Source organism: Vidua chalybeata, chromosome 1 (assembly GCF_026979565.1).
Source record: "Vidua chalybeata isolate OUT-0048 chromosome 1, bVidCha1 merged haplotype, whole genome shotgun sequence".
In the NCBI taxonomy this organism is placed as follows: domain Eukaryota; kingdom Metazoa; phylum Chordata; class Aves; order Passeriformes; family Viduidae; genus Vidua; species Vidua chalybeata.
In genome coordinates this window covers 17,448,864-17,470,310 of record NC_071530.1, presented here as the reverse complement: position 1 = coordinate 17,470,310, position 21,447 = coordinate 17,448,864, and the positions used below count along the sequence as shown (strand labels likewise).

Here is a 21,447-nt window from a genome sequence, read left to right as displayed (position 1 = left end):
ATGGTGTGCAGTCCTCTCTTCGAGCACCCTTGCACTGACCACGCCTTCTTGTCTCCCCTCCCTGCCCCTCCACTCGTTTCCACAGGGCTCCAGCGCTGCCTCCCAGACAAGCCGGATGCCAGTCCCCATGGCTTCAAAAACTAGACAAGGAAGCATGGAGAAATCAGGCAAACAGCACAAGCTGCAGGATCCACGCCAATACAGACAGGTAGTTTTACCCTAAACCCGGTGTTTGGATGGACATTTCATGTTATTTGTTTATTTAAAAACTCCAGTAACTGACTGAGATTATACCAAATATCGGATGCCTGAGGTCAAACTGGACATCCTGGATCCTGGGGGCATGACAGTACTGATCTTTTCACCATGCTTGTGCATGCATGTCTGCAATAAAACACCTGCTGCTTTTTTTGTTTGGTTGGGTTTTGGGTTATCTGTTTGTTTATTGGGTTTGGCTTTTTTTTCCTTAATTTATTTTTATTTTTTTTTTAAACTGTGGTATTCAGCTGTAATTTTGAGATGTCAACTACCTGTTTACTTTCCATTTGGTTAATGTGGTGGTTCTGTAGGAGAACTGGGAATGCTTCTGTTCAGAGTCTTTACAGGAAGCCCTGGACACTAACCCGTTGGTGTAGGTGGCAGTGGGTGCACATTAACCCGCGGCGGGACGTCCCTCTCGCGTTAATACCGCGCAGCATGGCCGAAGTAGTGCCTGGTCTGTAACACGTAGGTCGCGCCTCCTCACAAAGCTCTCCTGGCTCTTCCTCTATGCACTCTCCGTTGGGCACTTTGGGTTTTCTACCAGGTCCAGTCCATGGCTGCAGGACTTAGCTCAGGCCTCGAACTGTTAGTTCTGATTCTCTGTAGGGCTGTTTTCCCAGGTCCTGTTGGTTTATCATGTTACTGGCTTTCTGACAAACTGTCTCCTGACATCTTTATTTGCAGGCTAATGGAAGTGCTAAGAAAGCTGGTGGGGACTATAAGGCTACTTCTCCTACCCTACCTGCTTCTAAGATCCCAGCCTTTTCTCCCACTTCTGGGAAAAGCAGCTCAGCACCTGCTTCTAGCGGTGACAGCTCTAACCCTCTTAATCCACCTACTAAAACCTCCATTCCTTCCTCCTCCCTTCTCGGTCCTCCGACAGGTCGCATAACTTACTCTACCTCCCTCATCCCCTCTGTCTCTAATGGCTCTTCCAAGTTGCAGAGCCCCACTTACCCAGGGAAAGGTCACCACCTCTCGTTCTCGCTGCAGACTCAGAACGGCCGACCACTCCCTCCTTCCTCCTCTACCTCCCCCCCCTCCTCTATCTCCCCCCCTTCCCTGAGCCAAGGTATGAAGAGCATCAGGACAATCCACACCCCTAGTTTCAACAGCTACAAGGCACAGAACGGGAATGCCAGCAAGTCCGCCCCATCCACGGTCAAGGAGCCATCCTAAAGGCTAAGCACAGCACACCTGCCAGGTCACCAAGGCTTTTTGTTCAAAGAATCCGCAGCCAATATTTTAACCAGGGAATGTAACCATTTTGTTGTATTGCTGGAGGCTTAATACTAATCACGTGCTAAATACTGAATTACTACACTAGATTAGAGTGAAGCTTTTTGGAAAACAGTTGCTGTTGTAATGATAAAAGAGCATTTTCTTTCTATAGGCAGCACCTCTTAAAAAAAGTGTGAAGGTGTGTGAGTGAACTTCACTGTGTGTGCACAGTGGTGTACTGAGCATGGGGAATTGTATGGTTAAAAATTTACTAAGTTGTTTTGTATAAAGCTATTTTTCATTATGAGGTCTAGAAGTGAACAGAGATATACTAAAGTGTGATTATATTCAACTGTAAAACTGAAACTAAAATATTTTTCTTTTATTTTGGTGTTATTTAGCTTTGTTACAGATTTCTATTTTTGTCAACAAATGTCATGGTTCCTTTCGAGATCTTTTTGCCAAAACATTTTGATACTATTGTAATGTACATTTGAAAGTAGTATGCTGGACAGTAACCCTCTGCACAAGAAACAACAAGACTGGTGTTATGTGTGTATGAGGCAACTCAACTTATTGCACTGCCATTCAGATTATATTTAAGAATTTGACAGACAAGGAAAAAATAAATTGTTTTACACATATAGATAGTTGCTGGTTACTTTTTTTCTTAGCTCAATCCACCCTTTTTCCTTCATTTTTATTTTACTGAGACCTGGTAGCCCATTAATGTATTGCATTGTGGATTTTAAAATGTACACTTCAGTACTGTTCTGTATACTGGCAAACTTTTGTACATATCTATAAATATCTATAAATAAATAAATAAATAAATAAATACTGTATGTGGCTGGGCACATAGAGTAGTTTTACCACACCAAAGTTAATTTTTATGCATGCTGAAAAATATATATGGGGAAGGGTTGAAAAAGATGGATATCAGTTCAATAGGAGAAGAGCAAGAAACTTGCATAGCTAATGGTTTTGTAAATAAATTTATTTGTATAACACCATAATGTAATATACAGAACTATGATAAGCAAAGATCTTTACAAAAATAAAGGGCTGCATGCTTACATACTTGTATTTTGTCACTAGTAACTTTTCGGATGGTCTCAATTGGCTGTTCAGCTGTTTGCCTGAGGGTGTTAAGCCATTAGGAGAAAACCTGACTTGATTTTCCCCAGATTAAGGCCACACCTAGTTAGTCATTTCAAAATGGGGTCTTTCAAATTGCTGTCGAAAAAAGCTTGTTGCTGGAACTCCAAGTTAGGAAACCAGCAAGCAGTGAAAAACCTTTTGAGTGACTGAATGAGGTATCATCCCTTCCACCTTGAGGTATTCCTTGTTTTATTTCCCCTTGTGAAAAGGGAAGTTTCCTAGAAGCATCATTCCAAGGCGGTGCCCTTGGAAGGTGAGAATAACCACTGAGCCATCCCTCAGGAACACAGCACACAGTCTGCCTCCAGGAGGGTGAGAGTAACCATTGAGCCATCCCTCAGGAACACAGCACACAGTCTGCCTCCAGCGGACTCAGGTTGCTGCCATTCCCAGCACAGGAGCTTCAGCGCCAGGCTGAGCCAAGCTGGGAGGTCCCAAGGCAAAGCAAAGCCTGGGGCATGGTCAGAGAGCCCACAGGGACCCTCTGGAGTGGAGCCAGGTCCCTTCCAGCCAGGGCAGAGCAGCAGGGACTGGTGGCTCCAGTGCCTGCTCTGATCTCTGCTTGCTCATGCATGGCGTACAGGATTCTCTGGCTCCAAAGGGAACCTGCCTGATCCAGTGATGTAGCTTGTTACCAGCTCCCTGTGCAACAGACAGCACACACAGAGCACCAACTCTGGGTACCCTGCTCCCCCTTTACACAGCCAAAATGTAACCTCAAGCTAAATGATGGCTGTAGCCGGATTTGTTCCTAAGCTGTTTGTCTATCACCTCCCAAGGATCGGACACTCACTGAACAACAGTGACCTACTAATAACTGATCGTCTGTAATGGTACGTGAGGTGACCCCCATGAGCACTGGCACTGGCAGGCAGGGGCCCCCATGGCTCTGGCACTGCTCCCACAGCTGCTTCTCAGAGCCTCTGCAGGTGAGGGCTTACAGCAGCACATTCTCTGTATCTGGCTGAATTTAGACACAGACAATGGATGCATAACTAACCAATGACCCTGCACAGTCACTGGTGTGCACGGGCAGTGAAGCAGTGCTGTGCTCACTGCCTGTGGTGGCGATGTGCAAACTGCCATCAGGCAGTGAACCCTACACCCAGCCGAGGCCTCAGCTACATTGTGACCTGCACTTTTGGTGCACCTGCTCAGTGTTGGAGCAGCCCCAGGAAACAACAACAGGCTCAGCCAGCTCACAACCCACTGCACACGCAGCAACTGCCAGTGTCACAAGCCAGGCAGTTTATTCCTTCTCCATCCTGCTTGTCCAGCAATGAAGCTACCAGGCTTTCACAAACACAGGCAGGGAAGAGCTGTACACAGGCTGTCACTCAGCAAAACCATCAAGTTTGTAAATAAATTCCTTGGACACAGAAGAAATCAGACCTGGACACCAGTGAAAAAGACAGGCTTCCCACTGCAACCTGGTTATGAAGAGCAGTTTTGGTAGAGGTTGCTGTCACTGAAGTTTGTCTCAAGCCGTGGGACAGGTACCTCTGCAAACTGCTCTGAAATCCAGCAGTGAAGCAGCTGCTCACTGAAGGAGCTCACAATCAGAGCCAGCCAAGGACTTCATAGCAGGGTAAGCATCATCTCTGTGTCAGCCCGTTCCTCCTACAGGGAGGGACTGCAGCAAAACCGCACAAAGTGACAGAGCACAGAGGCCCGGTGCTGGGCAGGACACAGAGCTGGGAAGGTGGAGCCAAGGAGGGTGCATATAGCAGGGAAAGGGAGGGATGTGCCAGACATATGAAGTGTACAGAGCCAAAACCCATCGGATCTCCATCGAAAGCAGCCCTTCCTGCAGGCTTAAAAAACTCATGGATTTGACAGCAGATGGTTAAGGCAGATTTTTTACAGTCTCATGATTGAGAGCCACAGGTACATGAACCACTTCAGGGTGTACTGCAGCCCAGCTTTAAGCCATTCCCCCTTCAGGCTACACTCCTTTCCAAAGGCTGTCACAATTAATTGGTTAATTACTATCTAAATGTGAATGGTGTTATGACCTGGCTTTGGGAAAAAAACCACAGCTTTTTGTAGTAAATAAGGCCATTTCAAACTCTTTCATCCTGCCTGAACAAAGTGGAGAGGCTCTCAGAGGCTGCACAGACACCGAGAGGCCGTTAATTTGCAGCTCAGCAAAGAATTTTCCTTCAGCTCTGCAGCAGCACAGAAGAAGGTATGAAACTGTCTGGACTGTGGCCATGTCTTAATTCCACATCAACAGTGCTGTGAGCCATACTAATGGGGATCGTAACAAGCCCTCTAAAATCTTAAAAAGCAGTCACACAGCACCTTCCAGCTACCACACTCCAGAAATGCAGTCCAGACTAAACCAATGATCACCACTGAAGCAGGAATTGCTGTTAGGAATCACTTAAAAAATCCAAACATTACCATTGCTACCAACACATTTTATTATTTCTCCATCAGATCTCAGCTTATCCTATCCCTAACAACTTGCAGCTTCACAGCTGCAAACAGTCCTCAGACCAGAAGTACTGTCTGAAGCCTGTCTGAATCCTTCTAATGAAACACAGAAACAAAAAATGGACACAAATAGCAACGTTTAGAAATTCTGTTTAAAAATAAACATCCCTTTTTGCTCCATGACCAAACACTGGCACAACTTGCCCAGGGAAGTTGTGGAGTTTTCAACTGTGGAAATATTTAAAAGCCAGCCATAGCCCCAGCCCAGAGCAATCTGCCCTGGCTACAATCTGCCCTGAGCTGGGGGGGAGGGCTCAGGGATGCCTGCCCACCTCACCTGCTCTGCAAGCCTGTGCAGGTCCCCATCCCACTGAATCCAGCTTCCAGAGGAACACTAACAGTATCCACCTCAGGACAGTCTACTATATGCATGCACTTCCCTTCTGGAGTCAAACGGTCACCCTTCTCTTCCACAGGAGGGGGAAAAAGAAAAAAAAAATCCCCAACACAATAAAAAAAGTACTATAGATAAGGGTCTGAAGTAGCTGCTGTTAAGATCAGGGCATAACAATGACTCCTAAAAATGTCTATTTTCTTAGCTGCCACACTGGCTGAAATTTAAGGTGACCCAAATCTTGGCATCTTCAAGGAGAAAAAACAGCATTTTTCCAGACTCAGATATGCAGTCACTCACTGCTTTCTTCAGGGGGAGCTCAGTAGCTTCCTCTCCCTGATGCCCCTGGTAGATGCTCCCTGCATCTCTCCCCCCAAATCATGGGTTTCCCCTACATGTTCCATGCTACCAGTGCAGCAGCAGAGAATACCATGGAGGCTGATGAGGCTAAATAAATTTGTAACTGCAGCACTGTCAGTCAATACAAGTCATGTTTTGCATGTTTGTCTTTTAAGTTCGTAGTTTTTCAGATGATCTTGTGTTCTTCTTCATTTAATACATTTACAGTTCTATGTTCTCAAAGACAGAAGTTGACAGCCATGTGTCAGGGTTCAGGAGTAAAATTATCAATTATCTGTAAACACAACAAAATGAAAATTAATCCATCAAAATGGCTCTCAAAGCAGAGGAAGGTGCAGACCCCCCCCCCCCGTGCACCTCCTTAAGTACGGTCCTTCACTCAGAGACCTCTGTGACTTCCTGTGGATGCTCAGCACCCACGGACAAGCTTCTGAGACTACTGATGGGACAAAATACAGCTCCAGAAAAAGACAATAGGTACTTGCTGATGAACAGCATTAGAGGCATCACAGCACTGTGATGTGTTCTGAAAGCCCAGTAAGATGTTCGAGTACACTTTACTGTTAGGAATGAAACAAAAACCTCTGCCCTTCACAAAACACACTTGTTCTTCCCAACACCACACACCCAAACACTGCTAATGCACCCACCTCCTGTCTGCTCTGGGAGGAAAAGCCATTTTAAGTTTGCATGGAGACCACAACCACATGGCTCATTTTTATGTAACCTGATATTAGATGCACCCAATTATGTGTTGAGAACTTCCATAGAGGTCAGCTGCTCTATCTGGGACTTTTCTTCACAGCCAATTTTTATAATTTCTCAGAAGGATCAAAACCACAACAGATCAAAGCACAGGACTGTAACAGTCACGCGGGAAAGAAATGAGGTTTGCCTAAAAGCACATCAGCCAACACATCCCAGTACCACAATTCCTTCTCCTCACAGTAAATGGACACATTGATAGAGGTTTAATCCTCTGCCAAGCAAGAAACAGTGACACAGGAACACCCAAAGTGATGAAAAGCTGCTTTGTTTTCAAGTAGGTGTGGAAGAGCATACAATTAAAAAAAAAAAAAAAAAAACAAAAAAACTGACAGAGTTCATACACAGATGAGTTTTTAGGGTAGAAAAACATTTTGGTTAAAATTATAAGAAGTCCAAGACCCAAATTACAGTATTGTCCTGACTGACAGATATTGATGTTCATTCTGACTTAACAAAACCTGCACATTAAACATAAACCCACTTGCTACATAATTTAGAATCAAATTATGTATAAAGATGAAAATATTTAACCAGCTGCATCTCTCTCACCTGCTGACCTGCACAATGTGGCCCCACAAACAAAAGATTAATGAGAGGTTCCTCCTTCATCCAGGAGGAACTGCAGGTTTGGTGATCCCAAGAGCAGTTGCTGACTGCAACTTATAAACGTGACACTTCGGAACCGTTCATCAGAAAGAATTTGAATCACACAAAGAGTCACCAAAACAATTTTATTTCCAGTGTTTAAGTGGGTATGCACACAGGCATGATACAGGTTTGGATTCATTAGGTCTTCATGCAGAATTATATTCTCGATAAAAGAAACCAGTTCCATCCAGTATCCACTATCTACACGCCTATGTTACAACATTTATATCAAATCTGGTATCTGAAGAAAAGATACACATGTAATATGTACAGTTAAGTTACTTATTTTACAGAAAGATTAGAAATTCAAGTCACATAAAACTCAAAATCTGTATTAAAATTGGAAATATAAAACTCCAATATTTACTGGAATGCCTAAGGAATGGAAGCTCTGTAGCCACCTGTGTTAACATTTGTAAAATGTAATGAAAGTCATTAACAGTAAAATGCATTTATTTGTTTGTAATAAGTTTCTCTAATTTAGCAATATGGCACCCTAACAAACCAAATGAATTTATAATGAGGCACTTGTTAGTGACTAAACCAAAAGAACAATTTTCCTGCATACTAATGCCAGGCCAACTCTCAGTCAGAAAACCATGTATACACTACACAGCATGTTGCATCAGATGCTTTGTTCAACATTTGTATGCAGCCATCAAATATACTTTTTCTTAAAATATATATATATACTTTAACTTTAGTGTTCTTCTGGCTGTGGTAATGCACTGTGAAGACGTTCCACAGAGCACATTGATGAAACCAGCCCAAATGAAGGCTGCATAACAACAACAGTACAGGAAAAAAATATTTATATATGTACACACACACACGCACACACACACACACACGCAGAGTTACTGGGAAGTGTGAGGGTAAGTTAATGAATTGCTGCAGTGGACATATCTTCCCATTTCAAAGATACTGGTAAAATCGAGATCTAACCACTTGGGTCCCAGACAGTTTATGAGGATGGGCATCAACTGCTGGGCTGAAGTTGTTTTTGTTCATGTTTTGGTAATTTTCACCATTTACCTGGTCTGGTGGCTGAAATGGTCCCAAAGGTGGTGTTCTATTAATTAAAGTCAAGCTGCTGGAAGAGCTGCCTTCATCTGCCTGCATCTCTGCAGATGAGGGCAGTTCTACCTTTGATACCTCTGCTAAGTTAGTGTTCTCAAGTCTGGGCTTTCCAGTTTCACCCGTATTAAGGTCAGTTGTGCTAGTGCGTAAACGTTCTCGTGCAAGCCAGTCCGAGATCGAGAGGTCTTGGGCTGGACATTTTGGCTTCAACCGAGTCACAGCTGAAAGCTCAGATTCTCTCTCTCTATTTTGACTTGGTTCTTGAGCTTTCCAAGCATTCAGGACACTTATTTCAGCAAAATCCCTCTGCCCTCCAAGTGTGTGCCTTCGCCTGATATTCTTTCTCTTTGCAGTCTCTGCGGAGTTAGCTTTTTGATTCCCAACTCCAAACATATCATCAGCAGATGACTTGAGTCGCAACTTTAACCTGTCTGTAATCTTAAGTCTCCACGTAGGTTCTTGTTTGTCAGCCTCACTTTTGGCCGATGTAGCTAAACTGCTTGTGGATCTTCCTTTTTTCATAATGTCAAACATTTTGGTCACAGTAGGCAAATCCTTCTCACTCTTCGCATCCCCTGACCCCTCACTGTCCGTTTTGTGCCGTGCAGACTTTCTCCTGGAGAGTGTATCACATTCAATAAGTTTGTGCGAGCTAAAAAGTCTGCGACTCTCTAACTTTGGCGTGGAACTTCCCTCAGTACAACTTACTTCACTTTCTTCAGAGTTCCTCCGACTGGTCTTTACCACTTCTGGAACTTTCCCTTTGGACAGCCTTTCAGCAGCAGCACTGGTGGCAAAGACAGGGAAGTCACTTTCACTGTCCGTCTCCATAGGACGCCCTTCGCTGATCAATTCACTTCTTTCATCATCTGCATCTTCTCCCTTGCTTTCTGTCACTGACTGCACCTCAGGGCTCAGCATACTGGCATCTAAACCAGTCAGATACATAGTAGATGAAGTAGTTGAGTAATCTGAGGTGATGGAGCTGACATCAGCTGCTAAAAACTCACTGTGTTTAATTTCAGGGCTGGCTACTTTTTTGCACGAGTATCTGTGCTGGGAAACCTGGGAGGAAGTGCTTAGTATAGTGCCAGAGTCAGACACTGTCTCCTCAACCTGGGAAGAAGATTGTGAAATAGGCATTTTTGGGTTATTCTTCTGCATGCTTTGCAGACAGTTGATATTTGATGATTTTGAACATTTTTCATCGTAAGGCAGTGAAGGTTCCTCTGTCAGGATATTTTCTTTCTTTAATGACTTCTTTTCATCCTTTACAACATTCATATCTTTTTTACTGCTGTTCTCTTTTTCCTTCAGGACAAACATCCTTTGTTTTCTCCCTATCTCTCTCTCTCTTTCATATTCCCCTTTAACTGTGTTCTCTTTTGCTGTGTCACCACGAGATTGTTCTGCAAGCTCCTTCTTGAAAAACACATTATCCAACTCATCCTCTGAGCTACTTGGTTGTGGTTTCTCTTTAGTTTTTTTCCGCTTGCGACTAGCTGCTGCAAAAATGGAGGACACAAGCAGTTCCTTGCTATACTGATCTTTTCCAGAACCCCAAGAACCCTGTTAAAAAAGGGAGAGGGCAAAATTAAAGTCAAAAAGCCTGAAACACTTTAAAAACACATCCTAAGCTTCACAGTAGGAAGTGCATCTTCATTCAGGAAACATTTATATGCTCCTTCTGTAGTTGAAATGACATTGCCCACTAAGTCAATTTCCTTCCTGAGCATTCCACTTTTTATCTGAGTCCCTTAAACTTAACCAAGACTGGTTTGTGTATACCACTATTTAGTTTTTGATTGACTAATAAAGCAGACCCCATTACAGTAAGGAAACCTTCTCAAGACTGGTTTGCAACTGCTTCACAGATACTTCACAATCCCTCCTTTCAAGGTCTTACCTATTCAAAAAAGCTAATTGCTCCATTTTTCAGTTCATCTTTCACCTTTCAGACTGAGTTTGTAAATGGCACCAATTAATTACTGCCAATAAAATGAATGTTACTCATAACTAGTTATGAGTTAGTTAAAAGTGTAGAAAATTAAAAAATAAACTTCCTTATTTTAGAGGAATTTACTTTTAAAATGGCACAGAAACAATAAAAGTACAAGCCAAATGATTCCATTTTATGAATTAAAAACTATTTTCAGTACTCTAACATTACCATCTGGCCCCTTCAAAGCTATGCACCTTTCCTACTTAGAGCCTCACTGCTACAGGCAGTGTGTGACATGGTGTCCTGGAAACTGGGCTATTTTGAGGAAACAGCTGAGCCACCAAACATCCTCACAGAGCAGCTGTGTTGGCATCTCCACAATGAACCACAAGGATGCTCTGAGTCCTGTTCCCAGCTCCAAGAGGGCATCAGTGCCACACCTGGAATGCAGGCCAGCACAGGGCTGTGCCATGACCTCACTGAGATCTGCTGTGTGCTGCCCTGTGAGCCTATGCTGTAGACACCCAGTGTCAGAACTACTCAACAACAGCCCAGGAGACAAAGGTTTGTCCACACGAGGGACAAACCACATGTGTCACATGAAGGCTTTGCCACTGAACAAACAACTGCATTGCAGTCTTGTTCCCCTGCTTCGTGAGGCCTTCCTCCCAAGCACAGCAATACTTCTGAGGGAGATTCTGCAGAGCAACCTTTAACCACAGCCTTTGTCTTCTTCTAAGGAGGAGCTGTTACCTCCTGAAGAACAGGCTGAATTCTAAGTATACTTTTCTCAGTGAAATAGAGAAACATAAATACTCTCTGTGAGTTAGTACTATGCCAACAACAGGGATCATACTATATATACATTTACCTCTACTAAATGAGACACAAAAAGGAGGTAAGCGCCCACAATTGTGAGAGCTGGGAACAAAGCTGTTGCTGTGTGCAGCTGACTGCTTTGGTAGATGCAGCTAACTGCACACAAGCCCTTTTCCATTGTAACACTTCAAAAATAGGTTATGAGAAAACAGTACTACCACTTACTCAAGAAATCCTACATAAGCTCTATAGTAAAGCTGCATATCAGTGATTTAATAAAGGAAGCATCTAACAGATTTCAGAAGCTTGTAACTATATGATATCAGAAAATTATTTACCTTAGATTTTGCTGAGTCACTAGTAGCTGAATCTGTGGAAAAATTAAAAAAAAAATTCTGCTCAGTTCTGTGCAACTTTTTAATTGTTGCTACAGACAATGCTGGACTTATGAAAAAGACAAGCACAGAACAAGATGTGAAGCAAATTAAAACCAGAACAGAGTGAATAGTCAGAGCTCACAAAGATGCAAGCTGCACCACAGAAAGCCACCGCCATGAAAGGATGCTGTGAATTGTAGGCAGAACCAGCTCAATGATAGGAATGGCAAAGGAGCCCTGTTCTTCAAAATAAAAAACAGAAATACTAATGTTTATTCAATGATTTAAGTATACAGCCCCTGCAAAACCGCAGCTGAGAGACCTTTTCAGGATGGCACTGTGTACTCTCCTGAGATTCAGGATACACAAAGCAAAATTGTATGTCTTTGTACAGTTGGCTCCCTAGGTACAAATCATGGTTCTTGTAGTCATACTCTTTTTGTGAGGTTTTAAAGGAATTAAGTCATATTTTCTATGTAAATCCCCAATTATACATCTCTCTCCGCCTCTTACTACATGCAGGTAAAAATTTATTTTTAAATTGTCTAGATGTCAGCAGCTACCAGTTTTGTACTTTTCCACAACAAGCGCTTTTATGAAATGAAAAATGGACACCATAGTTTCACTGTCTCGCAAAACCCAAGATTATACAATTATAAAGGGGGTAGGAAGGGGCTAGCAAGATGACTAAAAAACATGAACTTGGGACTTTCTCCCTGGGAAGAAAGAGCTGAGCCCCCTGCCACACCCCTTTTTGACACATGGCTAATGCTTTATGACTAGAAAGACTGGTAGACCATACCATGCTATTTCTCCTCAGGGTCTGCTTCAGAGATAACAAGAAACAGCAGAAAAACTTTTAAAAAGTAGCATTGATCTGTTTAAAATACTCTTAAAAGAAAATTTACAGCACAGATCAACTTGGGGGTTTTTCCATTTACAAGAAACGGGGGTTTCTGCAGACAAGGCAGCTACAGTGTGGGCAACAGTCCTCCTTCTTCCTACAGTTCCAGCTGTCCATCAGTGACATCACAGAATCCACTAATGACATCACCGTGTGATAGACTCCTCCCACTTCGCCTGTTACAACATCAGTACAAAGTGACTGTTTCAGTAAGTGCTGAACAACCCTTTGAAAACTGAAACAAAAGCTAGAGACGAAGGGATAACATTCGTGGGATACAACATGCTAGGTTAGTGCAATAGTAGAGTGAAGGGAGGAGGGGAAAAAGTCACCAAAAAAGAGCCTGTAATGCTTATCCTTAGCCACAAAAGAGGATGGCATTTATAAACAGAAGGAAACCAGCTTTAGTATAAACATACTGCAACATACTAAAGTGTCCATCAATTGACAAGAAAACATAACTCAATGTTTTGCATTCCTAACATTGGGAAGGAGCAATATTAGAACACCACTGAAGATCAGTCTTTCTGCCATCACAACAAACCACTTTATAGCAGCGTAGCTGCTTGACCTCACGATGATGATTGTATGGGTTACTGTGAATAAATAAAATACTATGTGCAAGCCTCATCTTTTCATGATTAAGTTCCTGTTAGACAAAAAAAGTCTTCCAAATTATATCATGCATGATTATCAACAATTCAAGTCTTTAAGAAATGTTAAATGATCTTTTGGAAAAGAGGAAAACGTATTCTTAGTAAAAGAAAATAGGAAGAGAGAGTTACACTGAGTTAACAGAGTAGGTTATTCTAGCCTATGGATTAACACTGTCCAGGCAAGAGTTACCTGATACGTCTCCAGGAGATACTCCCGTTCTTCCAATGTTGGTGAGTAAATGATCTATGTTTGGCACTGGCTGAGATTCTACAGTGTTTTCCTCCTGAACTGCTGTCTACAGTTAATAAACAAAGATCTCTTCATCATCGTTTCACAAATAGTTCATTACGATTCAACAGCATTTAGAAAACTGCATTATTCACCTGAAGAACACGAGGAAAGCATGTCCTATTTTCCTTTATGCTTTTAAAACAAATGCATGGCTTGCTTTTTAAAAAAAAATAGAATTCATTACTGAAAGGAATGGAAAGTTAAAAAGGTGCTTCTGAAGAGCAAACCATACAGTGACATAGTAAAAACTATACAGGTGCTCTAGAGGCAGCAGAAGCAGATTCTAAACTAAGGCAGTTAGAACACAAGTATTTATGCCATAATACTTACAAGAGGTTCTTCAGCATCATCTTCTGTGAAAAACCAGTCATGCTAAAAGTTAAAATAAAAAAGGTGAAAACCCCACAGGAAATCCAAAACCCAAATGTGGCACAATCAAACATAGATTTTACTGAAAGTGAGAGTTTGATGGATAAATACCAAACTGGCCCAGTGAGAAAAAAGCTGGTTGATCTGTGTACGATCTTATTTTTTCAATAATGAAATGCATCCACTTACTTTTTGGATGAGTGTTTCTACAATTTTATATTGGTCTGGCATGTGGGTAACCATGTGTGTCATGTTATCATCAGATGTCCTCACAAGTGTTGGACCAAATACTATTGCCAGGTTTCTTGGTTCCATCTAAGAAATGAAATATTTCCACATCATACATTTATAATGAGAAAATACAGTAATATGGGCTAAGTACATTAATATAACACTATTAATATATACGAGAACCATTTAAAATATGGACATGAAAGAGTTTTTTAAAAATACATTACTGACTCAGGTAGGATACTACACTACACCAAAACTCTCCTAAATGCAGCTGCAATAAATATACCCAACGTTTCTGCAATTCAGAATTCCAGCCTTCCTTAACCTACTGCAAGCAAATGGCTCCACAAGCACAGAAAACTCAAGAACCCAGACATATTTTTTACACTTTCAGGGGGATCTTTTCTTCTTTCCTTAAAGAAACACTGATGCTTGGAAACATTGATGTTTTCAGAATTTTTTGTTTTCTAAAAAGGCATTGATAGCTCCCTGGTTTTTTTCCTGCAAACATTTATATGACACACAAAAAATTAAGCTGGTAATGAAATACTGTATTATATCTACTGACAAAGACCTCATTCAATTTGCACCAGCTTCAGAGGAGGTGGCAGAACAAACATCAAGGACCCAAGAGATCTATTTGTGAGACAGGCTCGGCACTGTGTGATCAGGTCACTACTTTAGAAGTGAATTAAGTATATGACGAATGTTACATCTGTGACAAATAATTTCAAGAAGCAGCAGCAGAACTTACCTTCTATTTTTGCTTCTTTAACTTAAGGGTTTACTGTTCTGGTATAGAATAGACCAGTAATACACAGGAAGAAAAGACTTTGTGCTTATCAGAAGTAAGTTGCAAACATGACACAAGCCCTTAATGCTCTCTTGAACTCTTTGTTTTGACAAGTCACACAACTGTAACACCACCTCATTCATCTAGCCTTGTACATTCAACAATATTAACAGTATTTAGCAACATTTATACAGCCCATCAAAACCCTAAAATGATGGAAAAGCTTCCTTTAAGCACTGCACTCAAAAATGACATTTACTATAATTTCCTTATATCATCTGTAATTTTGCTAAAGTTTATAATTTGTTGATTTTTTTTAATGAACACAGAAATACTTTTCTTTCATATTTAACTGGAAGGTATTATTTGCATAACCTACCATATTCACCCCAACTGATTTTTAAATTATTTAAGATAATTTAAATGATTTGGCCACAGGCTTTTCTATATACCATCAATTATTTCAAAAATTTTCCTGTACCCTGCACATTGGTAGCCAAGCCACCACGTTACCTGCCCTGAGGTAAACATCCATAAGCACATCCATACTATGGACAGCTTTGCACTCAGCTACCCCTCCCTGAGAGCTGAAAAATGGGACACTATTATTAGCATTTACTGAAGGACTATAGCATGCACAGGAGCACTTAACACAAACCACCTCTTTCCCACCCTATGGAAATTACAAGAAGTTATACTTAGTGGTGGAAAAAGATCTAGTAGTGATGAACTACCACCATTTATATTATGAATTTTCCTTCTTAAAACCAGCCAAACAGCATCTATAGGGTAATCACTCAAGTAACTACAGCAAGTCCTATTCTTAAAAATCTCTCAAGCATCCAGAAGCCAGGCTTCAAAGAAAGCTGATATGAAAAACTCTGCCAGCAGGTTTATTCACCTGTGCCCTGCCCAGGCACAGTCTTACTGGTATCTAGATGAGATTACAGGAAATTTACAGACTTGACATAAACGTAGGATGCAAGGAGTCCTTCCCAAAAGACTGACTACCAGTCTGAATAAACTTAATTCACACTAAACGTGTATATTTTGCAGGAATACTTAGTCTATTACAAAAATTTTCTCCACATAGCAACACTCCCTAATTTCATCTACAACAATAAATTACCACCTTAATTAGAAATGATCCTGCATTAAAAAAAAACCTTAATGAGACAAACCAGAATGCATTATATATTTCTTTCTAATACCTTGTTCTTTTCTGAGTTCTCTGCTACTGTCTTCAGGTGTGCAGAAAGGAACTTGAGGGTCTCATAATGGTGTTCAGGTAGATCATGAATCTGAAACAAACAATCACTATTCAGAACATCGAACATTTAATACTAATTTTGTAGTGCACCTACAACACAACTGATTTTAGTTTACCAGTCTCTTCAGTGTTTTCAGACGCTCAACAGGATCTTCTTTTCTATTGGCATCTATAAAATCTGCATATTTGTCTGTTAAAAAAGTAGAAATTATACATGAGTTTTTAGATCTATAGATGCATGCATATAAATCCTCATCTGCCAGCCCCACTCCCCCTTGAACACTAGTAACATACATAAAAGAACTACCTCTGGAATTCATAAATTAGCCCATTATACCGTAAGTGTATGTTTTGTATGACAGTATGGGAAAAAAAAAAACCAAAACAGCTTTCACTGAATATTTCAACAGTGGAATTAAAAATTTTTCTCTTTTGGTTGCATATTCATCATCCCTTCACATCACAGAAATTATATTGACACCTCTCATTCCTAAGATGATTACCATGACTCCCTACTCTTTAAGAAAGACAACATTTAATGCAGAGTGGGGATGATTTCCCTGAATTTTCTCTCAAATCATCTGAATGTTGTAAGACAACTGTTCAATTGCAACTCCTTATGACAAAACTGCAATGAAAACAACTTACCATTGGTGAAGAGGGGTTCTGGGAGCTTTCGGAAGAAGGATTTCAGCAGACTGCTGATCACGTTCAGGTCACGCCATTTCTACGTGTTTAAAAGAAAAGGTCAGACATGCTTTATATTTCTATGATCATAACACAACCAAAAGTTTTGGAGATTTTAATACGAAAATAGTGTGATTAAAGACTTACATCATCATGAACATCAATATCAGTCATTCCTTTGTTGAGCTCTTCTTGCATACTTGAGATGGCAGCATTATTTCCAGGCACTCTGTAAATACCTGTGTACTCAAGACCTCTTTCTTCAACCAGTTTGCAGCATATATCAACAATCAGTGGAATATACTGAAAAAAAGAGTTGTATAGTAAGTAATTGACTAAAAAAGTATCTTAAATCCACAATGAAAGAAAAACTACTTCCATACTTTGTTGGTATGAGCTGGAGGGCAGTCATCTAGTCTAACACCAAATGTTCCAACAGCAGAGGGCTTCTTTTCAAATGTCTTCCTCATAATGCTTCTCCATGTCCCTTTGTCTTTTGGTGGGCTTGTCTCATCTTTTTGTTGTTAGGAGAGTGGAAAAAAAATAAAATAAGAAAAATAAGAACATTAATGCTACAAAACTGACTGTAAATACAGGTAACAGATTTGCAAAGAGCAAGTAACACCTGCTGTGTTTTTTAGCTTTTACCAGCCTTTATGCCACAAGCCTTTACATGGCTTTATGCAACAACTTCTGTTACTCTTCTGTGGTTCAAAAGATAAATCTGAACATACGCACACCCCAGACTTAGAAAAGCAAGAAGCTGGATGGTACTGTGGCATTTCATCATTCTGAGACTAAAAGTAGCTAAACTACTAAATTTAAACTTGAAATTTATATAAACTACTACAATTTTAAAAAATGTAAATCTACATTTAGTAGCACATTTAGCAGTCTCCATGGAATCAAAATGCTGCATGAAATACCCATCAGACACTATAGCCATGTTCACACTTGTGCAGATGTACTCACTCTTTCAGAAATTATCAGATTTTAGTCACTCCTAAGTAATTCCAAACATTACTCACTTAAAATATTCCCTATCAAAAAATCAGATGAAAAGTTCAGTTTCTCTCTTTACCTCTCCTATAGAATTCTTGTAACAAATTGCAATTTCCATTTATCTTGCACCGCAAGTCATCTAACACAATAAGTACTTCTTTCTTATTTCTGGAGATATTCTTTCAGTAGTTTTGAGATTTACCCAACATGTGCAATTTAGTTATATGGGTAGCACTGCAGAAGCAAAGGGACATTTTTTGGAAACAAAAACCAGAATTCACTGATAGCTTAAATTCAAGACTGAATCACTCCAAAGTGGTTGATCAAAAGTGGTTGCTTATCCAGTTGCCTGAATTTGTACACAACATTTTTTAAACAAGAGTCTGATGTGAAGCACTATATGTTTACACACTATGTGAAAAACAAAAAGTAAAGAAAAGAAAAAGAGAATAAAAAGGAGTAGATTGTGACATTATTCGATGGAGCTCAGATGCTGATTCAAGTTTGCAGTGCCAGCTCATCAGACTTTTTTAGAACTCAAGAAGCATTAATTTTGTTCTGGAAAAAATAATACAAGTTCATTCCTGTGTTTTAAAAATTAAAACAAAAAAAATCTGTTCTACACTTTGGAAGCACTTTATTGGAAAAATTTACCTTATAAGTTCCAAGTCAGCTGGAGACAGAAGTATGAATTACACACAAAATTATTTCCAAAGCTTGACAAGATTTTGTTCTCATGAAGCTTAATACCTGCGTTTACTGCTGTTAGCCCTACATAGAGTTGAAGGGGAAAAAACCACAAAAACCTCTTGAGAGGGGACTAGTATAAAAGTTTCAGGATCTGAGATTAAGGAATTCCTAGAAATGTGTGACTAAAGCTGCAGCTTAAAACCCCTGGGCTAATACTTGGTTTGCACCTGTATATGTTTTATACATATTTCATGTTTTACCTTTCATGTTTTAAAAATACCTGAGAAGGGCACCTGGATGGCCTTACACTGGGGCAGAAGGGAACTAAAGAAATACACAAAACATACAGACCTTTAGTGAGAAGCTTCCTTTCTGTCTCATCCTTAGGAGAATGTGGAGTCTGAGTCCTCTGTTCTGCTTTAGTTCCAAGTAGAGTCTGTCTGATACTCAGACTCTGGCGAGGTGTTTTGGGAGATGGCTCTGTTTTGCTGCTTGAAGAACTGAACAAGAGAGACTACTTCAGTTGAAAGAAGCTAAATAAGAACTCTACAAAAACCACTGGCAACATAAAATTCACCCACCTCATCATTGTACTGTACTCTTTAATCCTTCGACTAATTAGATCTCTACTAGTAACACCAGTATCCTATAAAATGAATTGAGAAATACTTTATAATCTTATAAAATAGAAAAAAAATCCTTTCAGAATATGATCAAACTCTTCTGGCAACCAAATAACTATAGAATTCAACAATTTAGTCCACTTTAAAAAAACCCAAACCCTCAACCAAACCAAACATCCTAAGAGGTTGTTCGTGAAAAAAGTAAAGACAAAACACTGAAAAACCACAAGGAAAATAAAAGTAATTACAAATCAAGTACTGCTATTTACAGGTTTTTCTTTTAAAAGCATAATTAATACCTCTTAAACTGAAAGTAAGTTTAAACAGAAAAAATGCAAGTAAACACATATTACTACTCAAAAAAATCCAATCCTGTGTGCACATAGTAGTTAGAAAACTAATTAGTATTACAAATACAGCTGAAAAAGACATTAATTCAAATATGATTTTTTATCTATCTGTGTAATATTTTTGATAATTATTTTGAATCTCAGTAGATGTACATGACCACAGACATAAAAATATTCCTCTGTTGCTCACTGCAATGAAAACACAATGGACAATATTGGGACAGACATTGACTCCTTAGGTAAAATAGCAGATGTCTGCCTTTGGCAGTGAGCATTGACTTAATTAATAGAAACATCAGCTTTTAATCCGAGAAACAGACATCTTCAAAGTTTCATTTTTTTGACTACTGAGAAACTCTTCACACTGTACCACTGCACAAACTCTGCAATGCAGACTCTGCAATGCAATTCTGAAGAGAGACCACACTGGTCCTAAACTTGCAATTATCTTTTAAAAAAGGTTAGGTATTTTTGGCAGATTAGTTTACTATAAAGTGTATCTTTAGTCAAATCAGCAACAGCATTAACTAATTTATTTCAAACATCTATTTTCTGATTATGATTACACTGACTTTTTAAAACTCTATTACTTTACTCAGTTACCCTTCCTTTCACCTTATTTTCTTTTATGTTCCTGTACACATTTTGGTCAACTGGTTAATTTAAAATTAATTCTTCTGCTCAAGTATTAATTACAAGAAATCACAATACATTTTTAATTAAAATGCAAAAATTACAACTTCTGCTTTAAATATTATACAATCACCTCATCATTTAAGTTGCTGTTGTCTTGTATTGCTTTAATCCATGCTAACATATTATCTCTGTCCTCAGCTTGAAACAGATACTCGCGGTCTGAAGTGGTGAGTCTAAATACATTTTTCCTCTTGGTTTCACAGTACGAGATGTCTATCAAGCAAGCATTGATGCTTATAGGTTGTTCTTCCTCAGAGAGGGTCACTTGTTCCTTTTTATCCTTGTACAAATAAAGTGAATGACCTCGAAGAACAACATACAGTTGTTTCCATGGCCGAATGCTCCCACCAACTCGCTGAAAAAAAGCAACCAAGGTGTCAGATTGCTTATTTGTTACAGTGCCCCTTTCTGGATTGCAAAACTACCTCCAGAAGTTTTACACAGAAAAGCTATCCACCTGGCTGGCAGAAAGACTACACAAAGTGGGATTCACTAATTGTTCTCCATTAGAGGAGTGAATTGCTCCATAACCTGCCCTCCCAGACCACCCACTGAGCGTGAGTTCACATGTGACAGCAGGTAAGAAACAGAATGAGACAATTTCTGGTCTGGTATTTAGGGAACTCTTGCCCATGCCTTTTAAACTGCCTCCAAGTCAGAATGTCATTTTCACACCACAGCAAATCCAGACACCAAATTTTCCTTAAGCATTAGACTATATTTGTGCACAAGGTTAATTTGAACTCAATTCTGCAATACTCATAAAAATTACAACTTTTTTCATTATTAGGAAAGAGAAAAAAAATGCAACTATACCAAGTAAGGGACTGATTATTATTATTTAATTAGTCATTAGAAATTTGTTTATTTCAACTGATGCTTTGAAATGTAAAATTAAAACAGTCTGGAAAGCAGTCTGCAGACAAAGCTGAGGAATTGACTGAAGTCAATTTCTAACAGATCTAAAACTTTTACATTCTTATCGATGATATTATCCCCCCCCCCCCCCCCCCCGCAAAAATTAAAAAACCTAAACAGGAAGGCTTGAAGTTTCTTATCTTAGTTTGTCACAAGCTTAGCATTTGTCCTAGGTTAAAACCCCGAACATGACAGGTACCTTTCCTTTGTCTGTAAAAAGCTGTCGAAAATGGAGCCATCCTTCCTTGGAGGCATCATCACCAAACACCTCTGAAGAAGAATCTTTTCGGGAACCAGAGTCTTCTGAAGATTTCTGACTGTCTGGGACCTAGAGCAAACATCACAGAAAGAAGCGATGCCCGCAGTGTAACTCTATAAGACATTTGCTGCTCCTGTGTTCAAGACGTTTCTCACTTTAAAAATGTCCCTGGGAATATGGACCCAGGAAAACATAATTTCTAAAGTTTACACACAACAATAGTGTGTAAATTTG

At 39.9% G+C, this 21,447-nt stretch overlaps 2 protein-coding genes across 8 annotated transcripts in view; one reads left to right on the top strand and one right to left on the bottom strand.

Annotated features, from left to right (window-relative positions):
• KIAA1217 (KIAA1217 ortholog) overlaps positions 1-2,562 on the top strand; it is a 178,075-nt gene extending 175,513 nt beyond the window's left edge. For all 4 annotated transcript variants that reach the window (XM_053945692.1, XM_053945687.1, XM_053945677.1 and 1 more), the window contains 2 exons: positions 86-208; positions 946-2,562. In XM_053945692.1, coding sequence (XP_053801667.1) covers positions 86-208; positions 946-1,440 — 618 coding nt within the window. In that variant the 3' untranslated portion in view covers positions 1,441-2,562. The remainder of the gene's footprint in view (positions 1-85; positions 209-945) is intronic.
• A 3,452-nt stretch (positions 2,563-6,014) lies between these two features.
• The window catches only part of ARHGAP21 (Rho GTPase activating protein 21), a 114,491-nt gene continuing 99,058 nt past the window's right edge, over positions 6,015-21,447 (bottom strand). For 3 of the 4 annotated variants that reach the window (XM_053942898.1, XM_053942917.1, XM_053942908.1), the window contains 14 exons: positions 21,154-21,282; positions 20,107-20,391; positions 18,949-19,013; positions 18,719-18,867; positions 17,059-17,189; positions 16,823-16,978; positions 16,637-16,715; positions 16,105-16,178; positions 15,930-16,019; positions 13,881-14,006; positions 13,653-13,694; positions 13,221-13,326; positions 11,432-11,463; positions 7,322-9,901 (listed from right to left, as the gene is read on the bottom strand). In XM_053942898.1, the coding sequence (XP_053798873.1) occupies positions 8,168-9,901; positions 11,432-11,463; positions 13,221-13,326; positions 13,653-13,694; positions 13,881-14,006; positions 15,930-16,019; positions 16,105-16,178; positions 16,637-16,715; positions 16,823-16,978; positions 17,059-17,189; positions 18,719-18,867; positions 18,949-19,013; positions 20,107-20,391; positions 21,154-21,282 (3,198 nt within the window). In that variant the 3' untranslated portion in view covers positions 7,322-8,167. Of the gene's footprint in view, positions 6,111-7,321; positions 9,902-11,431; positions 11,464-13,220; positions 13,327-13,652; positions 13,695-13,880; positions 14,007-15,929; positions 16,020-16,104; positions 16,179-16,636; positions 16,716-16,822; positions 16,979-17,058; positions 17,190-18,718; positions 18,868-18,948; positions 19,014-20,106; positions 20,392-21,153; positions 21,283-21,447 lie in introns of those variants that run through there. The other variant, XM_053942927.1, reaches the window with a different exon arrangement.